This window comes from Aulonocara stuartgranti (genome assembly GCF_965226115.1).
Source record: "Aulonocara stuartgranti genome assembly, chromosome: 23".
NCBI classification, from domain to species: Eukaryota; Metazoa; Chordata; class Actinopteri; order Cichliformes; family Cichlidae; genus Aulonocara; species Aulonocara stuartgranti.
The window spans coordinates 1387253-1412286 of record NC_138958.1 but is presented as its reverse complement, the minus strand read 5'-3'; the positions used below and the strand labels follow the sequence as shown (position 1 = coordinate 1412286).

The window sequence follows — 25034 nt, the reverse complement described above, 5'->3', positions numbered from 1 at the left end:
GAAGGATGTTATCACGTTCAGTATCTGTGCAGCGAAAGAATAAGAACAATGAGCCAGCAGCTAATGCTCCTCTTAAACTGCTGCACGTGTTTGGAAAGACAAAATGTGCCCTTTGACCTCACCCCTTCACACCTGAATGTGACATCCTTGGCCAAACATTCAGGGCTACAGCCAGGTGGTTAAAAATAATAAATACAGATGTCAGCCTTGTTCTGATTGTTGGGCTTTTCTGTAGGATCTTTACCTTCCAGTATAAAGTGCCTTGTAATTTGCTGCTATATAAATTCAATTTAATTAAAGTTCTGGACACATCTGATTAATTTGGCCTCCACATATTAATATTTCTGAACATGAAATACTTTAAAGTAACTCAGCAGCAGAAACAGCAACATGTTGCTTAAACACTAATTGTTCTGTATAAGTAATCTAAAGGCGTTATATAAAATAACCCAGCATCAGAGCGTCAGACATTTTACCAATGATCGCACCAACTAATGACCCCTTTTTAGAAATTATAGATGACATACTGCAGGCTTAACTATTTTGCCTTCCAGGATTTCAATCAATTTGTACAAAGAATTTGTAAACTGGCAGATAAATGCAGCAGAGTGTCGAATTAAAAAGGTTGTAGTGGTGTAATCCTACAAATTAGCATATAAATAAGAACATGCTTAAATGGAAGAGCAGCACACCGGCTGCACGATGGGGGATGAGCAGCCTCTCTTGTCTGAGGAGGCTGAGATCATTCAGTGATCATTTTCTGCCACTCAGTTTGTGGTGATCACGGCATACTTTGCTGTGGTCTGCCGGGGGAGCTTCATCTGAGCTTTAGACACACACAAGCACCAATAAGCTGATGAAGGCCGACTCTGTGATGGGCTGCAAACTGCTCTTTTGCAGGTGTGGTGGAGACTCTTCAGTCATTTTGACCACCCCCTGCAACACTTACGGGACAGACAGCAGAGCACATTTCCTAACAGACTGAATTATCTCTACTGCCACAAGGACAAATATAGAAACTCTTTCACACCTCTTATCTCTCTGTTATTTATCTCTATTTTGTTACATCACTTGTATAATAACAACAAGTAAAATAAAATGCTAAAATTAAATTATTTCTTCGTGTTTAAATAATAATAATAATAATGATAATAATAATAATACCCTTAGTATCCCTTAAACATAAAGTACTATGTAAAATTGGTTAAACTACAGCGACACCGTGTGGCCAACACGGTCAGCGTCTCCATTAAAGTAACTTTATTCAGTCAACATTTAACACAGTTATTATTATTATTATTATTATTATTATTATTATTATTATTATTATTATTATCTGTCAGTCACGCGCGGTGATGTTACTCGTAGCCCTTTTGTCTCTGTTTTACAGCGTTCGTGACGTGGAGTGTGACGACACTCACAGTGGACGGGACACCGGAGGCGCTGCTCGCACCAGCTGCAGGTCAGAGGAGGAAAACATGGCTCGTCAAAGTAACACCTGCGCCGGTAATCTGGCGTTTCTGTTTGCGCTCGCGCTGATTGCAGCGCGTGTCCCGGCGGAGGCGTCCGAGGAGCAGGCGAAGACGGTGGAGTTCAACGTGAAACCGGGAGGAGTCGTGCACACCTTCTCCGAGGGCATTGTAAGTGCCTCCGCCGAGCGGTGTCTTTATCTCGCTGTAAATCTCCCGCTTTAAAACGAGCCCTCGTGCAGGGAAACACGGAGCTACCGATAAATCCTGAATCGTAAAATTTAATTTTACGTGGATTAAATTTGAATTCACCGCGCAGCTCACTGTAACCCACTCCAATGTGATTTATCAGTCAGTTATTAACACATTAATAGCTAAATTAATTATCATTGAGGAGCTGAGGTCTGCTTCTCTTATTACAGTCGGACATAATCGATGTTATAAACAACAAAAGAGAAAAACTACAATCTGCTGGGCAGCTTTAGTCGCTGTCTGATGACGACACAGCCTGTGAGGGGCTGACACGTCGCTGTCACAATGGCGCTTTTGATTGGTTGAGAGCTTCTTTTCTTTTAACTTAAAGACTGCTCACTTTAAATTGTAAAAACAACTTTTGTCTGATTGTTAAACTAACGATCGAACTAATTATTTAATGAATTAATGTTTTTCTTGTTTGATTAATCAAAGAAAAGCTGACTCGTCATTGGTCACAGCAGGTAAAGCTCAGGTGTCCCTGATAGCTTCAGCGGTGACAAAGAGAACCATTACGTGTCTCTAATATTCTGACGTGGGAGGTGTTTGCAAAGTCGCAGTTTAAAAAAGTCAAAGTCATCTTACAAGCTGTTACATTAGATTATTACTTTAAATAGAAAAAGAAACTCGCTGACTCGTCCAGCTGTAGCTTGACTTATTATTTGTTATTTCCTCGTTTCGATGGCAGAGGTGTGACTCTGACTCACTTTCATGCTCTAAACCAGGAATGTCAGACTCCCTCTGCGTCGTTGGCCACAGACAGCCCACTTTAATCTCAAGTGTCCAGAGTCCAGAGCAGTGGAATTCCCCTTCTCTGTCAGTGGACCAAGATTAGCTGCACATTTATTCCCACAGATATCTGAATATGAGAAAAAAAAGTGCAAATACAACCTTACCTCTCATTTCTTTCTACGTAATAGACAAATGCTGCTGTAGTAAATGAGAGGAATCTGTCAGCGAGATTTAAGAAATAAAGGTGTAAACTAATTCTGTACTACAAAGTGAAAAAACTGGAATTTTTCTTTCATTTCATTTTTTCAATCTGTTACTTAATTACTTTAGTATAGTATGAATGGTCCAGAGGAAGGCCTTCATCAGTAGGAAATGTTGCAGTTAGATGTCCAACATTATTGCCCTCATTCACATTTTCTAAAGCTTCATGCACATCTTATCTTCACATCAGGAAGCCCTGTTTAGCTCATTTAGGTCATTTCAGGACCAATTAAATATATTTAAAACTACTTTCAGGTTGGCTCAGTACACATTGGATTTACCAGATTCCTGAGCCAACCCCAAACAGTTTGTGATTCCTCCTGGTATCAAACCAAGGGCCTTTTTACACGTTAGGTGAATATGTTAACCACTACGTTACGGAGCCATTCAGTCTACGTGATGCTGAAAAGCTTAATATGAATGAACTATTCAAGCTGAAACTGGTGAAAGCTGTTACTAATGTGGCAGAAAATAACCACAGGCGTGTCTGTCGTGCTACGCTGAAATCTGAATAGAGAGAAATTGTTTTTTTAGCAGTACCCAGGCTAATTCTAAACATCTGTACCAGGTCACGTAGACCAGACTTTAAACGGCGTTCTTTTAAATGATGATCAACAAGCAAAAGAAACATCCAAAACCAAAAAGACCAGCGGTAATTTCTTATGGCTTTTTTAATCTGGCTCAACTCTTTCCCCCATAAACAACATCTGACACGCTCTAGCATTAAGAAAGGTTTTGAGACCTCAGTACAAAATAAAGAAATCGTTTCTGGGCTTTTCTTAGGGGAGCTGTCTGGCAGAGACCACCCTCGCTAACCTCCGATGCACAGACAGAACAGAGCTTCTTGGGTTCCTCCTAAAGAGTAACGTGTTAGTGTTCAGGGTATTATTGGAAAGGATGTGAGTTTACATGCAACCATATTCTGTCTTTATTTCTATGTAAGGTTAAACTGAAACCTGAGTGAGATCAGTGGAACACAGAGTTTCTCGTTTTACAGGAAAGTTTTGTAGGTGAATCCAAAACACGGCACTAACACCTGGTTTCATTCTCCTTCTGCAGGGGGAGTATGAATGCTCTTTCACGTACGCCTCTCAAGGAGGAACCAACGAGGTGAGCCCCTCCCTCTCTCTCACTGTGCGTCTCCAGCCTCACATCACTGATTACTGCGGTCTTTATGCTAAAATATTGTCCCTTTTTTCTGTAACGCAGCAATGGCTGATGAGTGTGGGCCTGACTGATGACAACAGACTGTTCTCCTGCTCTGTGTGGAGGTGAGACACAGATTTTAGAGGACGCTGCACTGACTTGCATTGGCTTAATGGAGGCTGCACAACTACTGCTTACCTCACCTTAACCTTAAAGCCTGCCTTCACCCTAAAATGTCCCCATAAGGAAGTCGGGCCCCCGTGTTGTGATTGTGTAACCAGATTTAGGTCCCCGTAACTGCAGTTATACCAGGACAACACTCACAGGCCAATGAGCAGCCCGCGGAGGTACTCTTCTTCTTCAGTTCGGTGACCCCGATGCTAAGAGCACCCTCACCGCTAATGTGTGCGTCTGCTGAGTCACCTCATTGATTTTGCTTAATCGTGACAGTGGCGGTAGAGACTAGAAGGGGAAACAACACAGCAAACTTCTAACCTCTGATTGAAATGAATTTATGCAAACCCGTGACACTGACAGCAAATATTTCCTTTTCATTCCCGCCAGGCCTCAGGGGAAGTCGTACCTGTTTTTCACTCAGTTCAAAGCTGAACTGAAGGGAACCAAAATCGAGTATGCCAACGCGTATGTAAGTACAAAGAAACTGTTAGCTGAGCTTTTAGTGGGCCTGTGTTCATTCATTTGTTTTTGAGTTGTCAAATTATCCCAGTGCTCAACATGGACAAAGCTGAAAAACTGTGATTGCTGGGTTTTGTTTCTTTGTGCTGCTGAGTTTGTTATTTATTACTGTCAGTGGGCTGATCCCATTTCCAGAGGAGGGCTGTGCTTCAGTGATGCTTTTAAAACCAGGATCATACTTGCTGTGGACACTGCCGATAAATATTCCACATGATTCTTTAAAAAGCTGGCTGGAGTTCGCCTGCAGGTGTGTGGTTGGTTCACTGTTTTTCGGGCTGGTCCTTGAAGATGCAAACTATTGAAGGATGTCCACAAGGAGTCTCGCGTCCATCCTCTCATGGCCCAAAGCAGAACAACACCGTGTTAGCTGATTCCAGAACAGCGCTCCACTGACTTTCTGTCAGAATTACTACTAATAAATAACCTCTTTCACTAATCTAGCCCAGCCTGCATAGATGGTAACTAATGGTTACAGCCTAACAGCATATTAGAGGGCTATCCTCACTGATGGACATGCCCAAAACACTTCACCTAGGAGGCGTCCTAATCAAATGGCCGAGCCACCTCAGCTGGCTCCTTACGATGTCAGCTTGATTCTGAGCTCCTCGCAAATGACCAAGCTCCTCATCCCCTCTCCGAGCTGGAGCCCAGGCACCATCCGCAGTAATGCAGACGCTGCACCAAATCTCCTGCCAATCATGAATTTGCACCGAGAGTTTCTGCCGTCATGTTCGCTGTGTTTCTGTCTAAAGCGCCAGAGGTTTCTCAGACACGTGAATATCTCCAGTCAGGGATTCATTTTCCTGACATCGCATGAAAGCACTGTAAGCTCATTCAGCTTGGATTCATCTGGTTTCTTTTTCAAATTCAAGATGAGTCACGCTTAAAGCCAGCGGTTCAGTGCAGGTCTTTCTTCCTTGCACTGAAGTTTGCCTGTTGGTAGTCAAACTGCACCACAACCTGTGCAGCGTAGTTGCGATACTGTCGGTGCAACACATCATAACGCCTCACAGTTCTGCGGTTGGTTTGACAGGACAAACAAAAACTTTCTGCTTTGTATTGCCTCGCTGTTCCAGGCGCCCCTTCGGTGCAGAGATTAAAGCTTCATCAGCACAGTTGTCAGGAAAAACAAGGCGAAACTCTGTTGATGAGCATTTCTGCATAGCCTGCAAATAATAAAACATCCACCTTTATACCAGCAACACATTCATCAGCCTCTGGGACCAAATCTGAGGCAGACGTTTGTGTGCAGCAGCTTCTTATATGCTTTTTCTCCAGCACGTAGGGGCTGTAAGATCGTCACAGCTGTCGCCATCTGCACTTTTATCTCGTCTCGTGCGACAAATAGAGAAAAAATCTCAGAGCTGTATTTAATTAAACAGTTTGATAATGACGCTTGCGCCTCGTTCCTGGATATGTAAATGTCAGTGCGTGCCACGTCTCCGCACGAACGAGGATTATTGTAAGTCTGACATTTAATGATTTGTGAACAGGATGAGCTGCCTTCAGACTTTTGTCTAATCGGACTCAAAGAGAAAGAAGCAGCAGCTTACCATTTTAATATTCATTTAGTTCATAATATCTGAAAAGTATTTAAAAAACTTCCATCTCGCAGCCCAAGAGTACGTCTTCAAGTTCCTCGGTGTGATCGAATGGCTGTCCGAAGCATTTCACGGTTAATTTTTCAGTGATTATAAAATACAGCAAAGCTGCCAGTTCTCACATTTGAAAAGCTGGAAGCAGATAATGTTTTGCAGTGTTCTGTGATTTATCACCTATCAAATATGTTTGATTAACTGCTCAACTTTAAATGTTGGCACACGAGCCTTCTGCAAAAAGGGGCGGCACTGGGTCCCTCTACTTAGAAATCAATGAAAAGCGAATGCATAATATGTTGCTTTACTACAACGATGGCGCCCGTTACATAAGGCGTGCCCCCAGACACAAAGTCGATAAAGTTGCAGCTGCGGGATTTTGTAGCTCGAGGACTTGGATTTGTCACCCGAGTAGCAGAATGTACCCGACCATAAGCTAGACATGGGTGGGTTGGACATATCATCTTCCCTCCACTTGTATACAACAAACCCATAATGTGCCCTTGACAAACTAACACAAGTCGAGTGAGTCAAAGTAGCACGAAAACTTTATTTCTTCTTGACGTCACACTCGGAATCGAGTCTGTGCACTTTAATGTCTCGTGGAAGGTTAATGTCCGCGCCCGGTCTGAGCTCAGCCACTTTGCGCGGTCTGCCTGTCTGATGTGGTCGTCTGTGAAGTGGAGCGCACCTCGACACGCCTCCTTCCCACAGCAAGGACAGTCCTGACACTTTCTGTCATTAGTGCGAGCGCATGTTTCCTCCTCCCGCTCAGCTCCGTGCCCTGCAAGCCAAAGACGAACACACAGGGAAAAAAACACAACTTCCCTGAATGATGAGACCGAAATAACTTTGCACGCACAAACAAACACACCTGCCACCCCCGCACAACATTTCCTTGACCTTGCCGTCACGTCCTCCTACTGTCCCGGCCCGTCTGTTCCAAACAAAATTGTTGTCATCTGTGCCGCCTCTCATCCTGTTTCCCTCTCTGTTTCATTGTTTCTTTTTTGTCTCTCTTCCCCTGCTCTCCTCCTCCTCGTCTTCATCGCGGCTGCTGTTTGCGTTTCCAGTCTCAGTCGGCAGGAGGAGGACAGAGTGACGTGCCTTTGAAGCCAGAAGAATTCACCATCGGAGAATCAACAGGTGAGAAATTTATTGTGTTTCCGAGTGTTCAATCAACTCCCTCTGCTTGTCACATCAATCCCTTGCTCTTTCTCTCCGTCTGCCTCCCTCCCTCTCCATCACGCTGCAAGTACCCTGCTGATTTCCCTCTAAAGCATATGCTCCAGCTGTGAGTGGGTTGTCATTTGTCCCTGTAGCATTATTTCTTGTTATTCCGTTTCCGCGCAAACCGAGGCTCCAGACTGTGATTAGCAGGATTTGACGAGTCGAGCCGACCAGCAATTTCCTGTGTCTTTTTCAGCATATTAAACGCTACAGTTACAGATGCTGGAAAACACTTGCAGTCTGGGTTTGTTTTGATAGACTGCTTAACAGTGGAGAGCGTATTAATTACAAACCTACGAGTAGCCTTTAGCATCTATAGGAAAGGAGAGCAACCGAGCTCAGACGTGCAGATAAAGACATGCTGACATGTCCTTATGTTTGTGCCACATGGAGGCAGTGAGTGTTACAGCTGGTGATTTATTATAAGTGCTGTTTTATTTTAGGCTGGGACGTGTTTTAAGGTTATGGTCAGGCTCTTAATTTGTAAGGCTTTAATTAAATCGCTTGAAGTCCACTTATTACACATTTTCCTTTACATTTGTTTATAAGCTAACAGCTACAACATGCATCAACTGTTCAGCTCCAAAAATGTATTTTAATGTACGACTCCATCAAAGTACAAAATAACTGATCATGTTTAAGCTTTTAGAGTAAAGGTGGGCAATTAATTTTCCCAAGGGGCCACATGATACACTGGGACTGTTGTGTAGGGCCGCACCAATAAGCTGTGGCCCCTTGGGGAAATGAATTGCCCACCCCTGCTTTATGGGAACTGCTTGCCTGGAATAAAAATATGTTTAGTTCCTGTATAAATATCTTCCCCAGTGTAATAAAGGTTAAATTATCATTTGCTTTCTTTGTAAGCTAAGCTCGCCACGCTGTGGTTTCTAGCTCTGCGTATAATAAACAGACACGAGATTCGTGTGTTTTTTTTCTTTCCACCCTTCAAAAAAGCAAATAAGCATTTTTTTTTTAGTGCATGTCTGAAAAATGCTGAAATATAGACTTTTTCAAATACATAAAAGATAAAGATGCTGTTTGTGTGTGAGGTCTTTAACAGGATCAGCAACGTTGCTGTTGGGCTCACTGCCTGCAGGTAGCAGGCATGTCTCATTTACACCAGCTCACCTGCAGGTGGAGCTCATCAAACCTACAGACGTGATGTCCTGTTATTCTCCTTGTGCTTTGTTTGCAGCTGAATGATTGTTTTTGCTCTGTCGTCATCTGTGGCGGCATTTCATGCATTTCCTCTTTTTTTTAACCTCAAGTGACCCACAGGGATGGAAAGTTCAGCGCTCAACTCTCCAAACTGACCGTGATTGGACGGACACGAAAAGACGAGCTGTAGCTGGTCAGAAGTGAAGCGCTTTGACCAATCAGAGCATCCCAACGAGCTCCGACTGGAGCCTCTGCTTTTCCCTCAGTGATCGATGAAGGATGGATTTCTTCCTGAGTTACAACTTAAAAATTGAAGAAGGATAAACTGGATACTGCCCTGACAGCACTTTGTGTCGCTACAAAAGTTACCTGATACTTTGTTGCTATAGTGGATCGGAGCTACACGGGACAAAAGGGATCAGCTGAGTAAACAACAACAACAAAATGCTTGCTCTGAGATGAAGTGCTTCCATAGTTGTTATTTTTCTTATGCTACAAGATTTACAAAGAATTGTGTCCTGATACACTGGGGATGTCTGTGATTGTATAGAGGATGTCTGGGGGCTTTGTGGAGTATAGATAACATATTTAGACTAGGGAAGGATTTATCCATCTTATGTAATCCCGAGAGAAAAGTGAGTATTCCCCAATATCGTCACTGCGCGCACATAAACAATTTCCCCCGTCTGGCTCTGCTCTGAGCCGCTGTTGAGCGAACTGCCTCCTTCTGTCTTCATCTCTCTCTGTTTATCCGTTCCAGATGATTGTAAGCACCACATTTGATCCCCAGCAACCACCAATCACTTCTTCTTGTGATAAATCTTTGTTTTGTGTTTTTGCCTGAAGCCATAATGCAGCAGATAGCAGCTTTTAAACATGTTAAGAGGACACGTGTATTCCCACTTATGTCTTCAAATCTTCATCATTCTGCAGCAGAAGATGCAAATCTTTCTCAAACAAATTCCCATTAACAAATGGATCTAATTTGAGTTTATTGCAACAAGTTTTCAGTTACATTGTTAACCACAGAATACTAAAATGTAGGGCATGCACAGACGTTTGGATGATAACACGCGAGGCAAAAGAGATGCCAGCAGGTATCTCTGAGTCCTCCTTGAACCCTTTACTTTCATCTTTCGGTGCCACATGTGTGGATCAGCGAGGATAATGTGCAGATTTCACAAGGACTTCATTATTTCGCGCGCCCCCCCCCTCGTGATGTTGCGAGAACCTTTATCCCCCCGTCATTGATCCAGCCCTCTCAGATCCACGCCAGTCTCCAGAGGACGATTGATTTCAGATTTGAGGATTTTGCTGATTTGATTGTGTGGTTGTGTTACCTGTTATCTCTCTGCCTTGTTTGGCCCGGGATCGGTTTCCCTCGTCCGTCCGGAGGTGATCCTAAGGAACTGAGGAAATGCTTAGCAGGAGCGTTTCCCCTTTTCCTCGTTGTCACCGCTGATGTCGATGCGTCGTCTGGAAATAATCACCTCCAGATCCTGGCGTGACAGATTTGAAAACAAACAAACCCAATGTTACTTATTTTGTACGTTTTCTTTTTCTACTTGTTGATTCTTCTGATTCATGATGAAATGTGATGGGCGTCTCAATAAAGACATTTTCTGGAGATAACTCAATGTTTGTGTCTTGTTAATGTCAGTCATGATCTCACTGAAGCTCCCACAGCTTGTTAGAGGGTAAACATAAAAAGAGGAAAGATTTGAGTGCCAGCATTGAGACAATAAATATTCGGAGCACTGTCAAAGCTGGGCAACAGTAAACACGGTGGAAAGCATTTTTATACCCCATCATATCCCATCCAGAACAACAGTAATTTTAGTAGCAGCACTAATGCATCCCTAATTTAGACTCAGTTTATAAGCAGCATAAATACAGTGTACAGGACATCTGAGGCCCCGAGCAAAACTTGCAATTAAAATAAGCATTATAAGAAATGTTGTTTTAAAATGTATTCTGCTGGTGTAGGAAATTAACATATATTGTCCTCAGATAAATGTTGCCATGAGATAAAGAGCTTCTATTGTTTCTTCTTTATTTCTGGGAGAAAAGCTTTGGAGCGAGGCTCTTCTAAATCCACAGGCACAAATGGGAATCTATAGAGCTCTGATCTTTATGGGTTTATAGAGATAGAAAGTTGGTGGGGATTTATTCATTTTATGTTAAGCCAAAGAGAAAAATCTGTAATCTAGATTGTCGGCATATCGGCGCAAGTTTGTTTGAAGCGTAGCGTCAGAACTGTAACCAGCACGTTTAGCGCTGCTTTTACAGCTGTGACTATGAAACATCTGAAAATCTCAAGTGTGGCAGAGCTAAGATCACAACAAGCTGTGCGATGAAACTCCCACAGAGGCTCTTATTTGTAATTAAAGCATCTTATAGCAAAGCGGGGACATTTTCAGACTCTCGTTTCTAGTTTTGTGGCCTTGCAGGGAGAGAAAATGAGACACTTTGTTCTCGAGTTGGTTGTTCCATCGAGTAATAGGTCTCTGTTGCACAGTAGCTCTTTGATTATCATCATTTCACTCCGTCTATGGGACTCGGAGCTGCCTCGATGCTGTCATGCAAACCCTGAACACATATCGCTGCTGTTTACCATCTGGCAGCGGTACAGATGTTTACTTTCAACTTCTCCCTTTACAGTACAACCATCACAAAGAATTAATACACTCTCCAAAGAATTGGCCTAGATTATGATGACGTCAATTAAAGAGCTTTGATCAGAACCCCCCATCCTGCCACCCCGCTGCTGTCCAGACTGGAATACCTCTAACTGTTCAAATGTGGTGCAGACACACTGTAATGGTTCACAAAGCCACTGCAAGAGGGTGTGCAGGCCGACAGGAGAGAAACATGGAGCAAAATTAAATTCATGTGATTTAATTACTAACTGACAGAAAGTTGTGGGTTGAGGGGTACAACTTTCTTGGCTTCAGGAGGATGTTTGCCATCTTCTTGTGACCCCTTAAAACAAAGCTTGTACACTTGTTGCCTTAAGAGATGTTTGACCAAAAGCAAATCAGTGTGGTTCTGCAGCCACCTTTAGCAGCAATAACTTGAATTGTTTTCTGTACGACTTTATCAGTCTTCCACATCGTTGCGCAGGAATCTTGGCCCGCTGGTCTTTACAGCGTTGCAGGAACTGAGGTTTGCAGGAACAAGGTCCCGGTGAGGTCTGGATAACACTCGGTCGCTGCAGCACCTTTGCAGCTATTCTGTTGTAGATTTACTGCTGTGCTTTTTCTGTTGCATGAACATATTTCAGCCAAGCCGCTGCTGTTTGTGTTCGACTCAATAACTGTAAAGTGTCCAGTTTCTGTGGCTGCAAAACGAACCCAAATCATCACGCCTCCACCACTGTGCTCGACAGCTGGCGTGCTGCGTTTGGTTTCCCGCAAACGTGGTGCTGTGCGTTATTGTCGAGCATTTCCTTTTTGCTCTTGTATGTTCAAAGACACTGGCACCAAATAAGGTCTACTGTTGAGTAAAACTTGCTTGTGGAGATGAGATTACTCGCCTGTCTGTGTGTGCAGATGTTTCCCTGGGGGTCCAGTAGAGGCCAGGTCACATGAGTGTGGGGAATTCCTGTACATGGAGTGTTTTCATAATGGCGCTAATTAAGATTAAAATATATAATATTTAATTAGAAATAGAATATTAGACAGTGTGATTTGTGTTGCAGTTGGAAGGCTTGACTTGCCTTTAATTGTCCAGTTATTTTGCTTCCACCGTACTCTGCCTCAGCCTTCATCACCACTCATAGTCCAGTGGCAAAGGCCAACCTTGTGGTCTGTGGTTTGTGCAACTTTGCTTTCTAAATGTATTGTCATGAACTTTAAGGTGCTAATGGAGGCCCGTAGGGATTGGCATGCAGTCTTTGGGTTTGTTTCAATTTCCCTGACCACTGCACAGGATGACATTGGGGTCGATTTGCTGGGATGTTCACTTCTGGTACGACTGGCAGCTGTCTTGAATGTTTCCCACTTGTGAATAATCTTTCTCACGGCAGAATGATGGACCAGATTCTTTGAAAATGGACTTATGACCTTTTTCAGATTGATCGGCAGCAAGAATTGCTTTTCTTAGATCACTGCTGGTGTATTTCCTCCTGGGCATCGAGTTAACACACACCTAAATGCTTCAGACCTGCAAACTGCTAAAACTTCTGCTTATGATCAGTTGATCAAATGCATTTAATTAGCAGCGCCTGGCTGCAGCGCAGCTTCTCAGTTCCTATGGAAGCAGTAAGGATGTATGTAGTTTTTCCACAGGACTGCACTTTCATTACTTGAAAACTTGTTTTGTTTTTGCACAGCTGTAGTGTGGCATTTTTAGTGTGGACTGCTCATTATTAGGAAAACCATTCAGTTCACCTGCAACACTAACAAGATCTCCACTGACCTCAGCTGCACATAAGGTTTTAAGTCCTTAAAGTTAACAGGTTAGCAGATTACACTCAGGATGTGATTCTTTCTGAGCATCATGTTGGCGCTCCAGCTTTAAGCATGTAAGCACTGCACTTGTAGCATGATGGTAGACACCTCTGAGGGGTAGATCTGCACAAAAATGACTAATTACTAATAAAACTATCGCAAAATTTGCCTAAAAATGCTTGAATGAGTCACAGAGTATCACTGTGTGATATTCATTATGAACATAATCCCACATATACCATGCTGGTGATGGAAGCGCTCTCTGGAGCACCAGTGGTTATTCATTCCTAGCTGTTTGTGAGGCTGAGGAACCGCGCTAACGTTAACGCGCTAGCGCCGTCCAGCCCCAAGCACGGGGCGATCCGCGTTAACTCGCTATCGAAGATTTGCCGCGTTAATCCGGTTATTGCGTTAACGTCAATTTAACAAGATTAACGCTGCAGCACTAATATATATATATATATATATATATATATATATTAGGGGTGCAACGATACACAAAATTCACGGTTCGGTTCGATACTTTGGTGTCACGGTTCGATATTTTTTCGATACAAAAAATGTTCATGCATTTTTAATTTGTCATTTATTAAAATTATAAATATATATTTTAACTCAAAAGTACAGTTTTTAAATTTAACCCTAACCCTATACACAGTTCGCATGATTGCAAAGTGAAAGCAAAAAAACAAGCGCAAATTCAAACGCGATTTCAATATGTCACATATTGACAGTGGCTCACCGATGCCAATGACATAATTACCCAGCTACATTTCTGAAAGAATGCAAAAGCATTGACATATATTTTTCCTGCAATAGCCCGACGGGCAGGGAAGAGAGAGATTTTGGTAGCTCGACTGAAAAAATCGCTAGCTCCGGGACGTCGGGCTAGCGATATTGCGAGCCCTGTATCTGATTGAGGAATCACTCATCTTTGGAAAAGAGAGTTTATTACAGAGAAATGTCTCTTTCCAAAATAAAAGCTATACTATCCGCTTCTTCTGGGCTATATTCTCAGCAGCATAAGGAGAATCATGTGCTAACAGCTGTCTAAATGACTCGGCTAAAGTTAGTAGCATGCTTGTTGTTTTTGTCTTTGCACTAGGATGATGTCGGCGTAAATGTGCAGTCATATTCGTTGTGTTCCCACTAGTGCTTTCAGGTTAATCTCGTTGAAATGACCTTAACGCCACAACACGGCAAATCTCCGTTAACGAGCTACCGCCGATCGCTCCGTGCATGGGGCTAGACGGCCAACACGTTAACGAGCTAACTGCGCTAACACACTAGTTCACACCAATGTAATTAAGCCTTGCATGGCACATCCAACATACTGTTTTACTTTAGTCCATGACTCGCTTACCTTCAGGGTCATACGTCACATGAAAACCAAAATAATTCCAAACGCCAGATCTGAATGAGGGTGGGGGAGGTGCCCTGCGCTCTTCCTTCTGTCTATGCTGTCTGATCTGCGCTGGACAGTGCAGCCTAGGCGGAGTAGTCGAACACAGATTCACTGAGCGCTCCACACAGACAGCATCGTCAGAAGGAAAATTGATAAAATAAATTACAAATGTTGTATTGTTCGATACATATGCGTACCGAACCGAAAGTACTGTATCGAACGGTTCAATATCGATACGAATATCGTTGCACCCCTAATATATATATATGTATATATATATATATATATATAATGCTCTACAGTGTTTACCTATTTGGGGTAAATAGCTGAGTCTTTGTACAAAGACTGAAACTAGACGTCCGTTGAAGATGTAACCTCTGAGTGGCACAGGCAGTAACCATTAGGTCTCTCTATTGAGAAACAGGCTCTTTTTATCGGGCCTGTTGGTCATGAGAGAGAATATAAAATAACCTCAGCTTTATTCTTTGAGAAAAATAAAGAGCCAGCTGAAATAACCCAAAGCAACATTTCAGAGAGGACAACATAAGCTGACCTAAATGAATGAGCCATCGATTTGCTGTGCTGTGTTTATGTAGTTAATCCGGCTGGCATTCCCGTGTCTGCTTTTCTCTCTTTGCTCTCTCGCACCTGCCCCCTATTTCTCTCTCTCTGCATCTCCTGACATTTGGAGGGGAACAGATGGAGATTGTGGCTGGGTCGGTCAAGCCAGAGGCAGCAAAGGAGATGGGATTTTTGTATCACCAGGGGCCCGGTGAAGGGTACAACGAATGGCCAGCTGCCCCCTGTCTCCCCTGACGCGCACCCCAGTGCTAGGCTGGTGACCCAGTCGGAGCAGGGACACTGGGCTCGGGCACTTTCTTGCAAAGTTTTTCATATTATGACACGTTTTCTTGTCTCTAGCTCTGTCACAGATCTCTGACCTCACTTCCCCCGCATGTGGTCTTTAACACTGCAAGCCAAGGTAGCCTGAGCTGCAGTGAGACAGCAATTATCCACCTCAGACGATGCTGATACATGTGAGTGGACCTCTTTGGCTGCATGGGCTGAAGTGCACTAAGGTAATCACTTCTTGCTTTGCCTTGTCATTTTGCAATAATTGCAATTTCTCTCTAATTAGGCCTTTTCAGTCCCTTGCCCTTTAACTGTGCAGTCGGTGGGAGTCTGAGATCTGCAGGGCAAAGTGAACATCTGTATAGAGGCTCTTGTTACCAGAGCAGTTAACCAGACAGATGTTACGATGCCCTCTGTATGTTCAGTGTGTGAACCCGAGAGGTTTGTATAGAAGGAGAGAGTAAGAGGACATTAGCAGAAGCAAGCTGTTCCTCCTGACATACTCACCCCAAGTTGCGTCTGCGCCTTGTCACCTTGGAAACTTGGTCTCAGCTCAGCTTGGCAAGCCTTAAATCACTCTCCACTCTTGCAGACTTGTGGCTGGTGCTGTGAATATGGCTCCATTCGATCAGCCCCCCTCTCCTGCTGCATTGTCTCACACTGTGGTCGAGAGCAGCCTTCTTTTCTCAGGGTACGGAGGAGCTTTGCGGGGCTCCTTCACTTTCTTTGTGTTTTCAGAGAGTCTGTGATGTGGGTAAGGTGGAGGCTTGCGACCTCTGTGGCCTTGTGCCGCAGCGCATACGTGTGACGGTCCCGCTGAGGATGCTCGCCTCTCCGTGTTAGCGGCGAACCCGGTTTCAGTCTCTGAGTCGGTGGGTGGGCAGCTGGCAGACGGCAGCAGGTTGGACGATGGAGAGAGCGGCCCAGCAGATGGGAGATCGCTTTGTGTGGTCTGATAAGACCCCACTTTGGTCTGGATGATGACAGACGGGCTAAGAGCAGGGGGTGGGTTAGCCTTTGAAGACAGGGGAGAGGGAGGTGAGATGGAGATGATCCTGATGGAGGAGGTAGCCCCAGGGGAGTGAGGCTGAGAACCAGAGCTACTGGGGAGATGGAAGTTTACCGTTAGAGGGGAAAGACCAGGAGTTGGAGGCCGAGCAGGGAGGCTTCTTTGGGGGGAGCGAGTGTGGTCGTGGGTCGTGAGGTTACTGGGGTATGGCAGCTTCCCACCATGTTTGGGTGAGGCCCCAACACTACCGGTGAGGTGAAGAGTCCAACTCCTCTCTGATAAAAGTCCAGAGGTTAGCGGGCGCAGCTGCACATTGGGTGGAGACTGGCTCCTGCTATGATGCTCTCCCCTCAGGGTGCCAGATAAATACCCAGTTTCTGGCTGGTTTGCAGGCTCTGACAGCCTCTGATGTGTGAAGCCCACAGTTGTTTCACTGGAGCTCGAGCCTGAACTGTAGCTGCTGTCGCTGGGAGGTTTGGTGCTTTCTCTTCCAGTTCCCTCCTCCTCCTCCTCCTCCTCCTCATTCAGATCAATGGTTGATGTTAGATGGTCAATCTGCTGCACCACCTAGAAAATACATGATTGACAGATAAAGATAGAGTCAGTAAGTGAAGTCTTCCTCCAGTTTCTGTGATTGAAAAATGTCTTCTATAGTTTTTGTTTGCTTTGGGTTTTGGTGCCACTGCTCCAAGAAAGAGGATGCAGGACCTGATGGCGAGGTTCCCCTTTAGAGAAACACATATTAGCAGACTGATCAAAGGTTGCACACACAGAGTAAAACACTGAGCTTTTTGGGAGTTGCCACTCTGCTTGGCTGCTGGTCCAGCTCTGTGTGCTGAATGAAAAGAGAGGCGATAGATTGAGAACAGAGCTCTCCATTGTTTCCTTATACAGATCGGTTCACCTCTGGCAGTGAGTAACAGCCTGTGAAAACAGATGATGTCATGGTGATGTCATCAGAGTAATCTTAGACTAAACTCAAAGAGTTTTTGAGCTTTGTCAGAAAGCCTCTGTTACCGGGCAGAGAGGGTTTAATCAAAGACACCACGAGCTGCATTTTCACTTTAACGCTATCAGTGTAGCACCATCCTCTGTTTAACCTGTCTCTTGTGAGTCACTCGTTTTATAAAAGTGCTGCAATACATAATTTATTATAGAGATAATAACACACTAGAAAAATAACACTTGCATCTCCAAATTGCTGCTTTTTCTTCTCCATAAATTCTGCATAATTGACCACCGAGAGTCAAACTCCTAAAGCAAATCTCTCGATAGCAGCACAAATTTGAGTGCAGCTGGAAACATTTAATATTTGGCATTATGTATGATAGATATTTTAACAAATCACACTTAACAACTATTGGCTTAAATTTGATCATTTCCTCAGTTAGCTGACAAGAGGAAATATTCTTTGCCTGGACAGCAGCGCTGAAGCGAAGGGAAGAAGGGGAAAGATTCATAATTCCACAAAGATCTGAATTTCAGCTGGGAAACTGTGTTTAAATGCTTATCAGCTTGATCCCCTAATCCACCAGGATGTGAAACGCTAACGCCGCCGTTTCTGCTTCCTCAGGAATTAAGAGGTAAATAGCAGCCAGTACGTCTCATATACACGTCATTATTTTATCATCAGCAAGTTTGAGCACCTCTATAAATATGCACATATAGCACCTCTATATGTGTCGAACACAATGCTCCAATCTTTCCGGAAGCAGAGGTCAGACTGTGCAATGCTCAGAGAAACTGCAAAGAACCCAAGAGCTACTTCTCAGAGCCTGCAGGCCTCAGCTAGCATGTTACCACAAAACTCCGGGAACAAATTTCTTTGGACAGACAAAACCAAAGTGGAGATGTTTGACCATGGTGCACCAACCCCTCTACCATCTGTCAGCACGGTGGTGGCAGGGTGATGATTTTGGTTTTGCAGATCTGGGCACCTTGCAGTCATTGAGTCCACTGTGAACTCCTCCGTATACCAAAGTATTCTTGAGTAAATGTGAGGCCATCTGTCCGACAGCTACAGCTTGGCTGAAATCGAATCACACGAGGGGCCAGTGATCCCAAGCGCAGCGTCAAATCTGCCACAGACCTCAGATCTCATCCAAAATTGAGACACTGGCAGGAGCTTAACAGAGCTGTACAAAGATGAATTCCTGCAAACCTCAAATAAATGTTTCATAACATACAGAACTAAGTTAAAGCAGCGCAGCTCAGTCTGGTAAAACAAATCAGATTTGTCCTGCCAGTTTAGTAAAAATCAGACGAGGCACACGCGCACGTATCCAAGTGCGTGCAGAGCATCCACACACACAACCCACACAACAAGACTAGAAGAAACAGCCACACACACAGCCATACATAGATGGAAGAGATTGGAGGAAATTACTCTGGGGAAAATGCTTGACCCATCACGCCACCTGCTCAATGTGCACGGATAAATCCTCGGTCCGTGCTGGATTGTTTTGTTCGCCGTGTTCAATATCCTTGCTGATGTCAGTGGATGACCTGATTTGTCTCTCTCTGTCTTTTTTTAATGCTGGAGCTGTTTGAGCGAGGCATTTCATATTGCTTTGAAGTACAGCGTGTATATGCACATCCAGTGACTCTGGGCAGGTGCTGCTCGTTAATGTCAGAAATCAGATGAGATAAAAGTGCAGAGGACCCTGGTTTTCATGTGCTTCCCCCAAGGGTGTTTGTTAGAAGCAGTGTGGGGGGGTTGACCCTGCAGGTCCTCCTGATGAGTACCGAGAGACGTTTGTTGTGGAGCGCCGGTATTTAAGTTGCGTTTAGCTCTTTAAGTTCAATTCTGTTGTTGTTTCTCTTGAAGTTCTGAGTCATAGTTCAGTTTTTTGATCTATCAAAGCGCCTCAGCAGAGGATCGCTATCATATTCAAGTGCAAGCCCACTTTTGTGATGTCTTTTCCTCCTCCAGTGTGTGAGAGAGATCTTTAGTGTAATATTTGTTTAGCTTCAGACAAAGGCCTCCACTAATTTCTTTTCGTAGCCGTGATGAATATTAAACAAAGCTGAGGTTTGCTGCTCATGCAGCGGAATAAAAAACACGGCTTTGGAATAAATATGCGACCAGTCTTCTCTGGTACCTTATCTCCCTTTTCATCTGTTGTCTCTGTTGTGAAAATTTGGGACTTTTCTATTTCAGTGTCTGCTTACTCGCCCCCCTCTTTCCCTTCTTTGTGTGTGCAGTCGTTGGGGTTTTATTAATAAAGCTCACAGCCAGGATGATGAGGTTACTACCTCGGGTTTAGCTGTGACCCCACAGAGGCAGATCAAATGGCAAGAGGCAAGATTTATGTGTCACTTTTACTGTGTGAGGCAGAGAAACTCAGACATAAATGGATTATAAAAAGCGTCGGACGCAATCCAGCTGTGCCTGGAGCACATCTGTCCATAAGAAGAGCGAGTGGAGGGAGAGATCCTTCATCTCAACAACCTCTGAACGCATCAGGCAAATGGGGCATGACTAGTGTCTCATTCACCTTTATGAAAATGTGCACACGACTCGAGCTGAAGCGTGCAGACAGACGACAGAGGAAATTTGGGAAATTTTGGTGCTGCATTCATGCAAGCTGTGCTGCTGACTGTTTAATGCATGGCAAATTCTTGCTGAGGACGTGCATTTGGAGACCGGCTTGTTATTCGTCAGTGCACAGGCCCTCGAGCATGAACACTTTCAGAAAATGAATGTGAAAGGACGCAGTAACTTTTCTGTCCTGTTTTGTTTGGATTTCTCACTTCTCAGTCGCTCGAGTGAAATGTGATGATTGAGAGGGTGACGTGGCTGAATCTGACACTGAAAAAGCTTTCATCTCATTTTTTTAGTCATAGTCGAGAAAAATATGTCATGTTACCTCTTTCATTTCCTGATGAACATCCCTCAGGGCTTTGAGAACCTGCTCCAGGTTGACCACCACCCGTTTAATTTGGTTTCGCACCACCTTCCTCCTGCAGCCGGCCTCTTTCCTCTGTGACTCCCCTTCGCTCTTTGGTCTGTGCTGGACCCACGTCTGGTTCTGAGCCAGGAAAGCGGTGCGCTCTGAGCTCGGTCTGGGTTTCTCGGGGCCTTGTAGAGTTGTCGTACTGCTGAGCCCCCCGTGAGGAACCTCGGTGGAGAAGATAACTCCGTTTAGATCCTCCACAGGTGGCTCCCGCAGCGCTGTCAGGTCTCGTTGGCTCTGGGAGCTCCTGCTGTGTTTACTGGTGTAGCTGAAGTTGGAGCTGAATCCATGCTGCCTCTCTATTAGTCCCTGAGTGTCATAGTTCAGCCAGCTGGATGAACGGTGGTCTCTCTGACGGTGGGTGGTGTGGCTGGCGCAGTCCCACACCTTCCCCTCTTTGCCCTCCATACACATAACAACAGGCACGTTAAAGTTTGGCTCCTCAGAGAGCAGCGCAGCAACAGGAGCAGCAGGAGGTCCAAGCAGTGGCCCGTATTTCTTCACTGAGTTGCTACTGCTGTCACTCTGCGACTGATGGGGGCTCAGGTGGCTGCTGTGCTTCCTAACAAAGGTGTGGTTGCCCTGAGCAGCGGAGGAGCTGTTGGCTGGTCCCTGCGGCCCCTCCCCTGGGCTGGTCTGTGCGTTGCGGTCTGTGCCAAGCTCTTTAGTCCGGTTCCACTTGGCAGGACTGTCCTCCCTCTGCTTCCCCAGGCTCCCTGGCAGGATGTGGTGCCCCCTCAGCGCAACTGGCAGCATCCTCGCCTTCCCCACCCCATTGCACCGAAGTTCAGCCTTTTTTCCACGGCCCTTCCCCTGGATGGAGAAAAAGCCGATCCCCTTGGCTCTCTCCAGCTGGGTCAGGTTGTTTCGGGTCTCTGAGTTGGATTTGTACGGTCCGTTGAGCCCCAGGTCGCTGCTCTGGTGAGGCTTCAAGCTATTGCGCAGCCACGGGATGAAGTGAGGGGTGTGGGACTTGAAGCCTTTCTGCTCCCCAGGCGCCGGAGCCCTGCTGTCAGAGAACATGGTGATGGATGATGTCCGGCAGCCTGGCAGAATGAAGACGAAGTAAAAGGGGAACGGGAGGACTCCTGAGACACTGAGAGCTTCCTCCTCTTCTTCCACGAATCTCCTCCTACCTTTGCCATTAACGGGCTTTATCCGCTCTGATGTTCAGTCTCGTCTCCCCCTTCCCTCTCCCCTCTCTTACTCCGTCTCCAAAACTTTTATCTGCTTTTTCCCTCCTCGGCTCTCACCCCACTCCCCTTTTTCCTGGCGAAGCCTGCTTCTGATTGTATCGCCCTTCTTCTTTTCCCTCAGTTTCAGCTTCCCCTCCCACTCTTCTCTCCGCTGTAGTGCTCTTGAGCCCCTCGCCCCCTCGCTGGGCCAGCCGTGGAGATGCCGAGGGCCTCTCTCTCCCTCTGTCGTCTCTCTCTGCCTGCCTGCATCTCACTGGCTCAGTGGCAGTGGAGGCTTCCTGTCTCTACATCTCTCTCTCTCTCTCCCTTCCTGTCTCTCTCCCCCCCGCACTGCGCTGCACTGCCTCCTCTCCTCGCTCTTTCTTCCTCCCACTCCCTCTCACTGCTCTAACTCCCTTTCTCTGTTTCCCTCTTCTCTCCTCATCTGTGTCTCCTCTCCCTGCTGCTCTCATCTGAGAACCTCCGATCGTCCTCGTCTTTACAACTCTCGTCTCTTTCCCTCCTCTCTCCATGTCACTATTTTTCTCCCCTTGCCCCACCTCCAATTTGCCAGGGAGAGCAGCCGAAGTTCAATCAAGACGCCAGTGTTATTAATCCCCCTTTAGTGAATGTGTGCCCACGTGATTCCCCCTGCCTCCGTTCTCATCTGATTACTCCTTCCTCGGCTCAGCCCTTCACAATTAAATGCTGCTTAGGACACCAGAGGGGGTTTAAAGGAAAAGAGGAGGATAACAGCAGAAAGGGATGAAGCAGGAATAGTAGGAGGCGGGGGGGTAGGGGGGGCACATAATTGCGACCTTCAAGATCTGAGATCAGCAGCGGTTTGACAGAAACTATAAGCTGCCTGGCTACAAACAACAGCCTGCCTGTGGCTCGGCTCTCCCCAGCTTATTGTAACTGTCAGCAAACAGTGTCACGTTACATCCCAGTTGTTTTCTTGTTTTTATTTTCTACCACACATCCAACTTCCATTTGTTCCAATTATGCAGAGACAGCTGCTATTTTCGGGTTTCTCCTTTACATTCCAGTTCTTGGCTGTCTAGATTAGATTTCTTGTGTCTGACAAGCTCAGAAAAATGCCTCCTAGGTGCCTTTTCACTCAGCTGTGGCTGCATAGATGCGTCCCTCCCTCACTGGCAGCAGCCAAAATGAAAAGATGGCAGCAGAGCCACACAAAAGCCCTGACAAGTCTGCTGTCACTCAACAGCGAAACACTCAAAGCATCTGTCATTCTGTTAGTCAGCATTGCAATATACTCCTCCGGTAGTGCCCTGCTGAAACATGACTTCATTCGCTGACATATTTTACTATACAGGTACATGATGGGAGTGAAAATAGAGTCGCGGGCTCGGCGTAATCTGCAGGCTAAGAAGATTCCTGCCTGCATGTCGACAGACGGCTGTCGGCCTCTGATGGCCATTAGCCGGGATAAAAAAACCAAAACAATAAAGCGTGCGAGCGATAGAGCCGCCGTTATTGACCTTACAGCTTCTTACTGCTCACGACATCCTGCTGCACTCAACCGAGTCCTGCTCCGCTTAACAGCTGGAGATTGCATTTTTATTGCACTGGATTTCACTGTGACACAAATGGTTAATCAGTCAGCTTTATTTGCGAACAACAAGTAATTTAAAGTGCTGTAAAGATTGATCAGAAGCACAGAGACAAACACTCACCAGCCAGTTTAGGTACGTTGGACCCTCTTTTGCCTTCGGAGGTGCCTTAACTCTTCAAAGCAAAGGTTGCTGCAGAGTTGTAGGCTCTGCATTCACCACATCCCAAAGGTGCTATATTGCTCTATTGGGTGTCACACAAAAGGCCCGGGGGCCACAATCGTCCCAGAAAAGACTCCAATCTGGCCCCCTGGGTGGCTTTGGAAAATATGAAGGGGAGCATACATTTTTGGACCTTTAACTGTATTTTTATGTGTTTTACAGCTTTTCCCACAGCCGTTCATACTACACCAAAGCAGTTCATTTAAAACTTTATGTTTTATTAATACAGTGAGGACAGGGCAAATGAAAGCACTTTTTTCTGTAATTATACACATTTCTCATGTAGAAAAACTGACACGTGCTGTTGAAATTGCACTTCTTTATCTTATATTAACACATCTCAGTGATTGAATGTGTAGTTGACCATCTTTACACTGGCAGAAAGTGGAGTTTCACTCGTCCAGCCCACTTGAGATTAGAGTGGGCTTTATGTGTCCCTGGATGAGTGAAATGACTTTGACATCCCTGCTCTGTTCGACTGAGATCTGGTAGCTGTGGAGGACATTCGAGCGCCATGAAATTCACTATCGCATTATCCTGCTGAAAGCGCCCATCAGAAGATGGGTACGCTGCGATCACGAAGGGCTGGACAACAATAATACTCTGCTACTTTTCTGCTTGATACCAAGTGGCCCAAAGTGTGCCAAGAAAGTATCCCCAACACTATTACACCACCACTGGCAGCCTGAACCGCTGATACAAGGCAGGATGGATCCATGCTTTCATGTTGTTTACACCAAATTTTTCCCACCCAAATCCAAGGATTGCAGTGGAAACGGAGACTCGTCTTGTTCTGTCATGTACGAACTGTAGCCTCAGTTTCCTGCTGCATTCAGAGCTGCTTCTCTGCATAACTTGGCTGTAACAAGTGTTTTTTTAGCCATCCTATCAGCTCGAATCAGTCTGGCCAGTCTCTTTTGACCTCTGACATCAACAAGGCATCTTCACCCAGAGAACTGCCGCTCACTGGAAATTTTCTTTCTCAGATCGCACTCTGTGAACTCTACAGATGGTTGTGCAGGAAAATCCCAGCAGATCAACAGTTTCTGAAATACTCAGTCTGGCACCAACAACCAGTCGCTTAAAACACTAAATTCTTGACCGTGTCTACATGTCTAAACGCACCATGTTATTAACTTATTAACGAGCAGTTGAGGAGGTGATGTGGCTGGTAGGTGCTGGGACTGGTTCACCGAATGAATTCGTCAGCACCACTCGCGCTCAGATGACCGCAGATAATATTTCACAGTTTATTGTGCGATGATTTAAACCTATGAAAACGAGCATGACATTTCTGGGGTTTCATGTTACATGAAGTTTGCACTAGACAGTGATGAAGTGCAGAGCAGTTTACTATTGCACATTCATTCCAATAAACTCTCTGAGTGGGTTTCTGTGTGTGTTAACCCTTTAGAGCCGATCGGAGCGGGAACGCTCTGTTATGCCTAACTATTTTTAAATCCCAGTAGCTCTGCAACCACGTAAGCTAGCGCAAAAATTTTTTTTGCATATGAAACCGGAGGAGTTGTACTTACATCTGATGCCATCAGCTTGTCCTCGGTCACGGTTTCCTTCCACATAAAGCTTTGCAAAAACTGCATAAAAAGCACTTGCAGGAACAAAAACATAATATTCCAGAAACACGCTTTACCGATCTGATCAGCTGTTCAAAACACTTCCTACGTTGGAATAGACGTGAGCGCGAACTTTTGCATTTCCGCCATTACCTGCCCGAAACCGGAAGTGACGTCATTTTCGCGGAAATGTAGTCTTTTTTGCGATCAGGGCCTCAGGGCCTATACTGCTCTTTTTAAAAGTTATCTTTGACTTTATGACTTTCTGTGTCGTTTC

At 45.1% G+C, this 25034-nt stretch overlaps 2 protein-coding genes across 2 annotated transcripts; one reads left to right on the top strand and one right to left on the bottom strand.

Moving 5' to 3' along the window:
• Positions 1-1355: 1355 nt before the first annotated feature.
• Positions 1356-10171, top strand: mydgf (myeloid-derived growth factor; the record flags this gene model as incomplete). Its single annotated transcript, XM_082524347.1, has 6 exons — positions 1356-1640; positions 3774-3824; positions 3924-3985; positions 4425-4506; positions 7225-7297; positions 8650-10171. 6 exons carry the CDS (start codon positions 1356-1358, stop codon positions 8727-8729), a joined length of 633 nt encoding a protein of 210 aa, XP_082380473.1. The 3' UTR covers positions 8730-10171.
• LOC309700643 (uncharacterized protein) lies at positions 5259-24679 on the bottom strand. The gene is made up of 4 exons (XM_082524340.1): positions 20126-24679; positions 15755-16823; positions 9880-10038; positions 5259-6935 (listed from the first exon to the last, which is right to left on the bottom strand). Exons 1-2 carry the CDS (start codon positions 21233-21235, stop codon positions 15903-15905), a joined length of 2031 nt encoding a protein of 676 aa, XP_082380466.1. The 5' UTR covers positions 21236-24679; the 3' UTR covers positions 5259-6935; positions 9880-10038; positions 15755-15902.
• Positions 24680-25034: the final 355 nt, after the last annotated feature.

Excerpts from the sequence above, each read along its gene's own strand:
- LOC309700643 (XM_082524340.1), bottom strand. The coding sequence starts at position 21,235 with ATGTTCTCTGACAGCAGGGCTCCGGCGCCTGGGGAGCAGAAAGGCTTC. Across the intron at positions 16,824-20,125 it reads TTCATCAGGAAATGAAAGAG|GTGGTGCAGCAGATTGACCA; the intron begins GTAACATGACAT and ends TGTATTTTCTAG.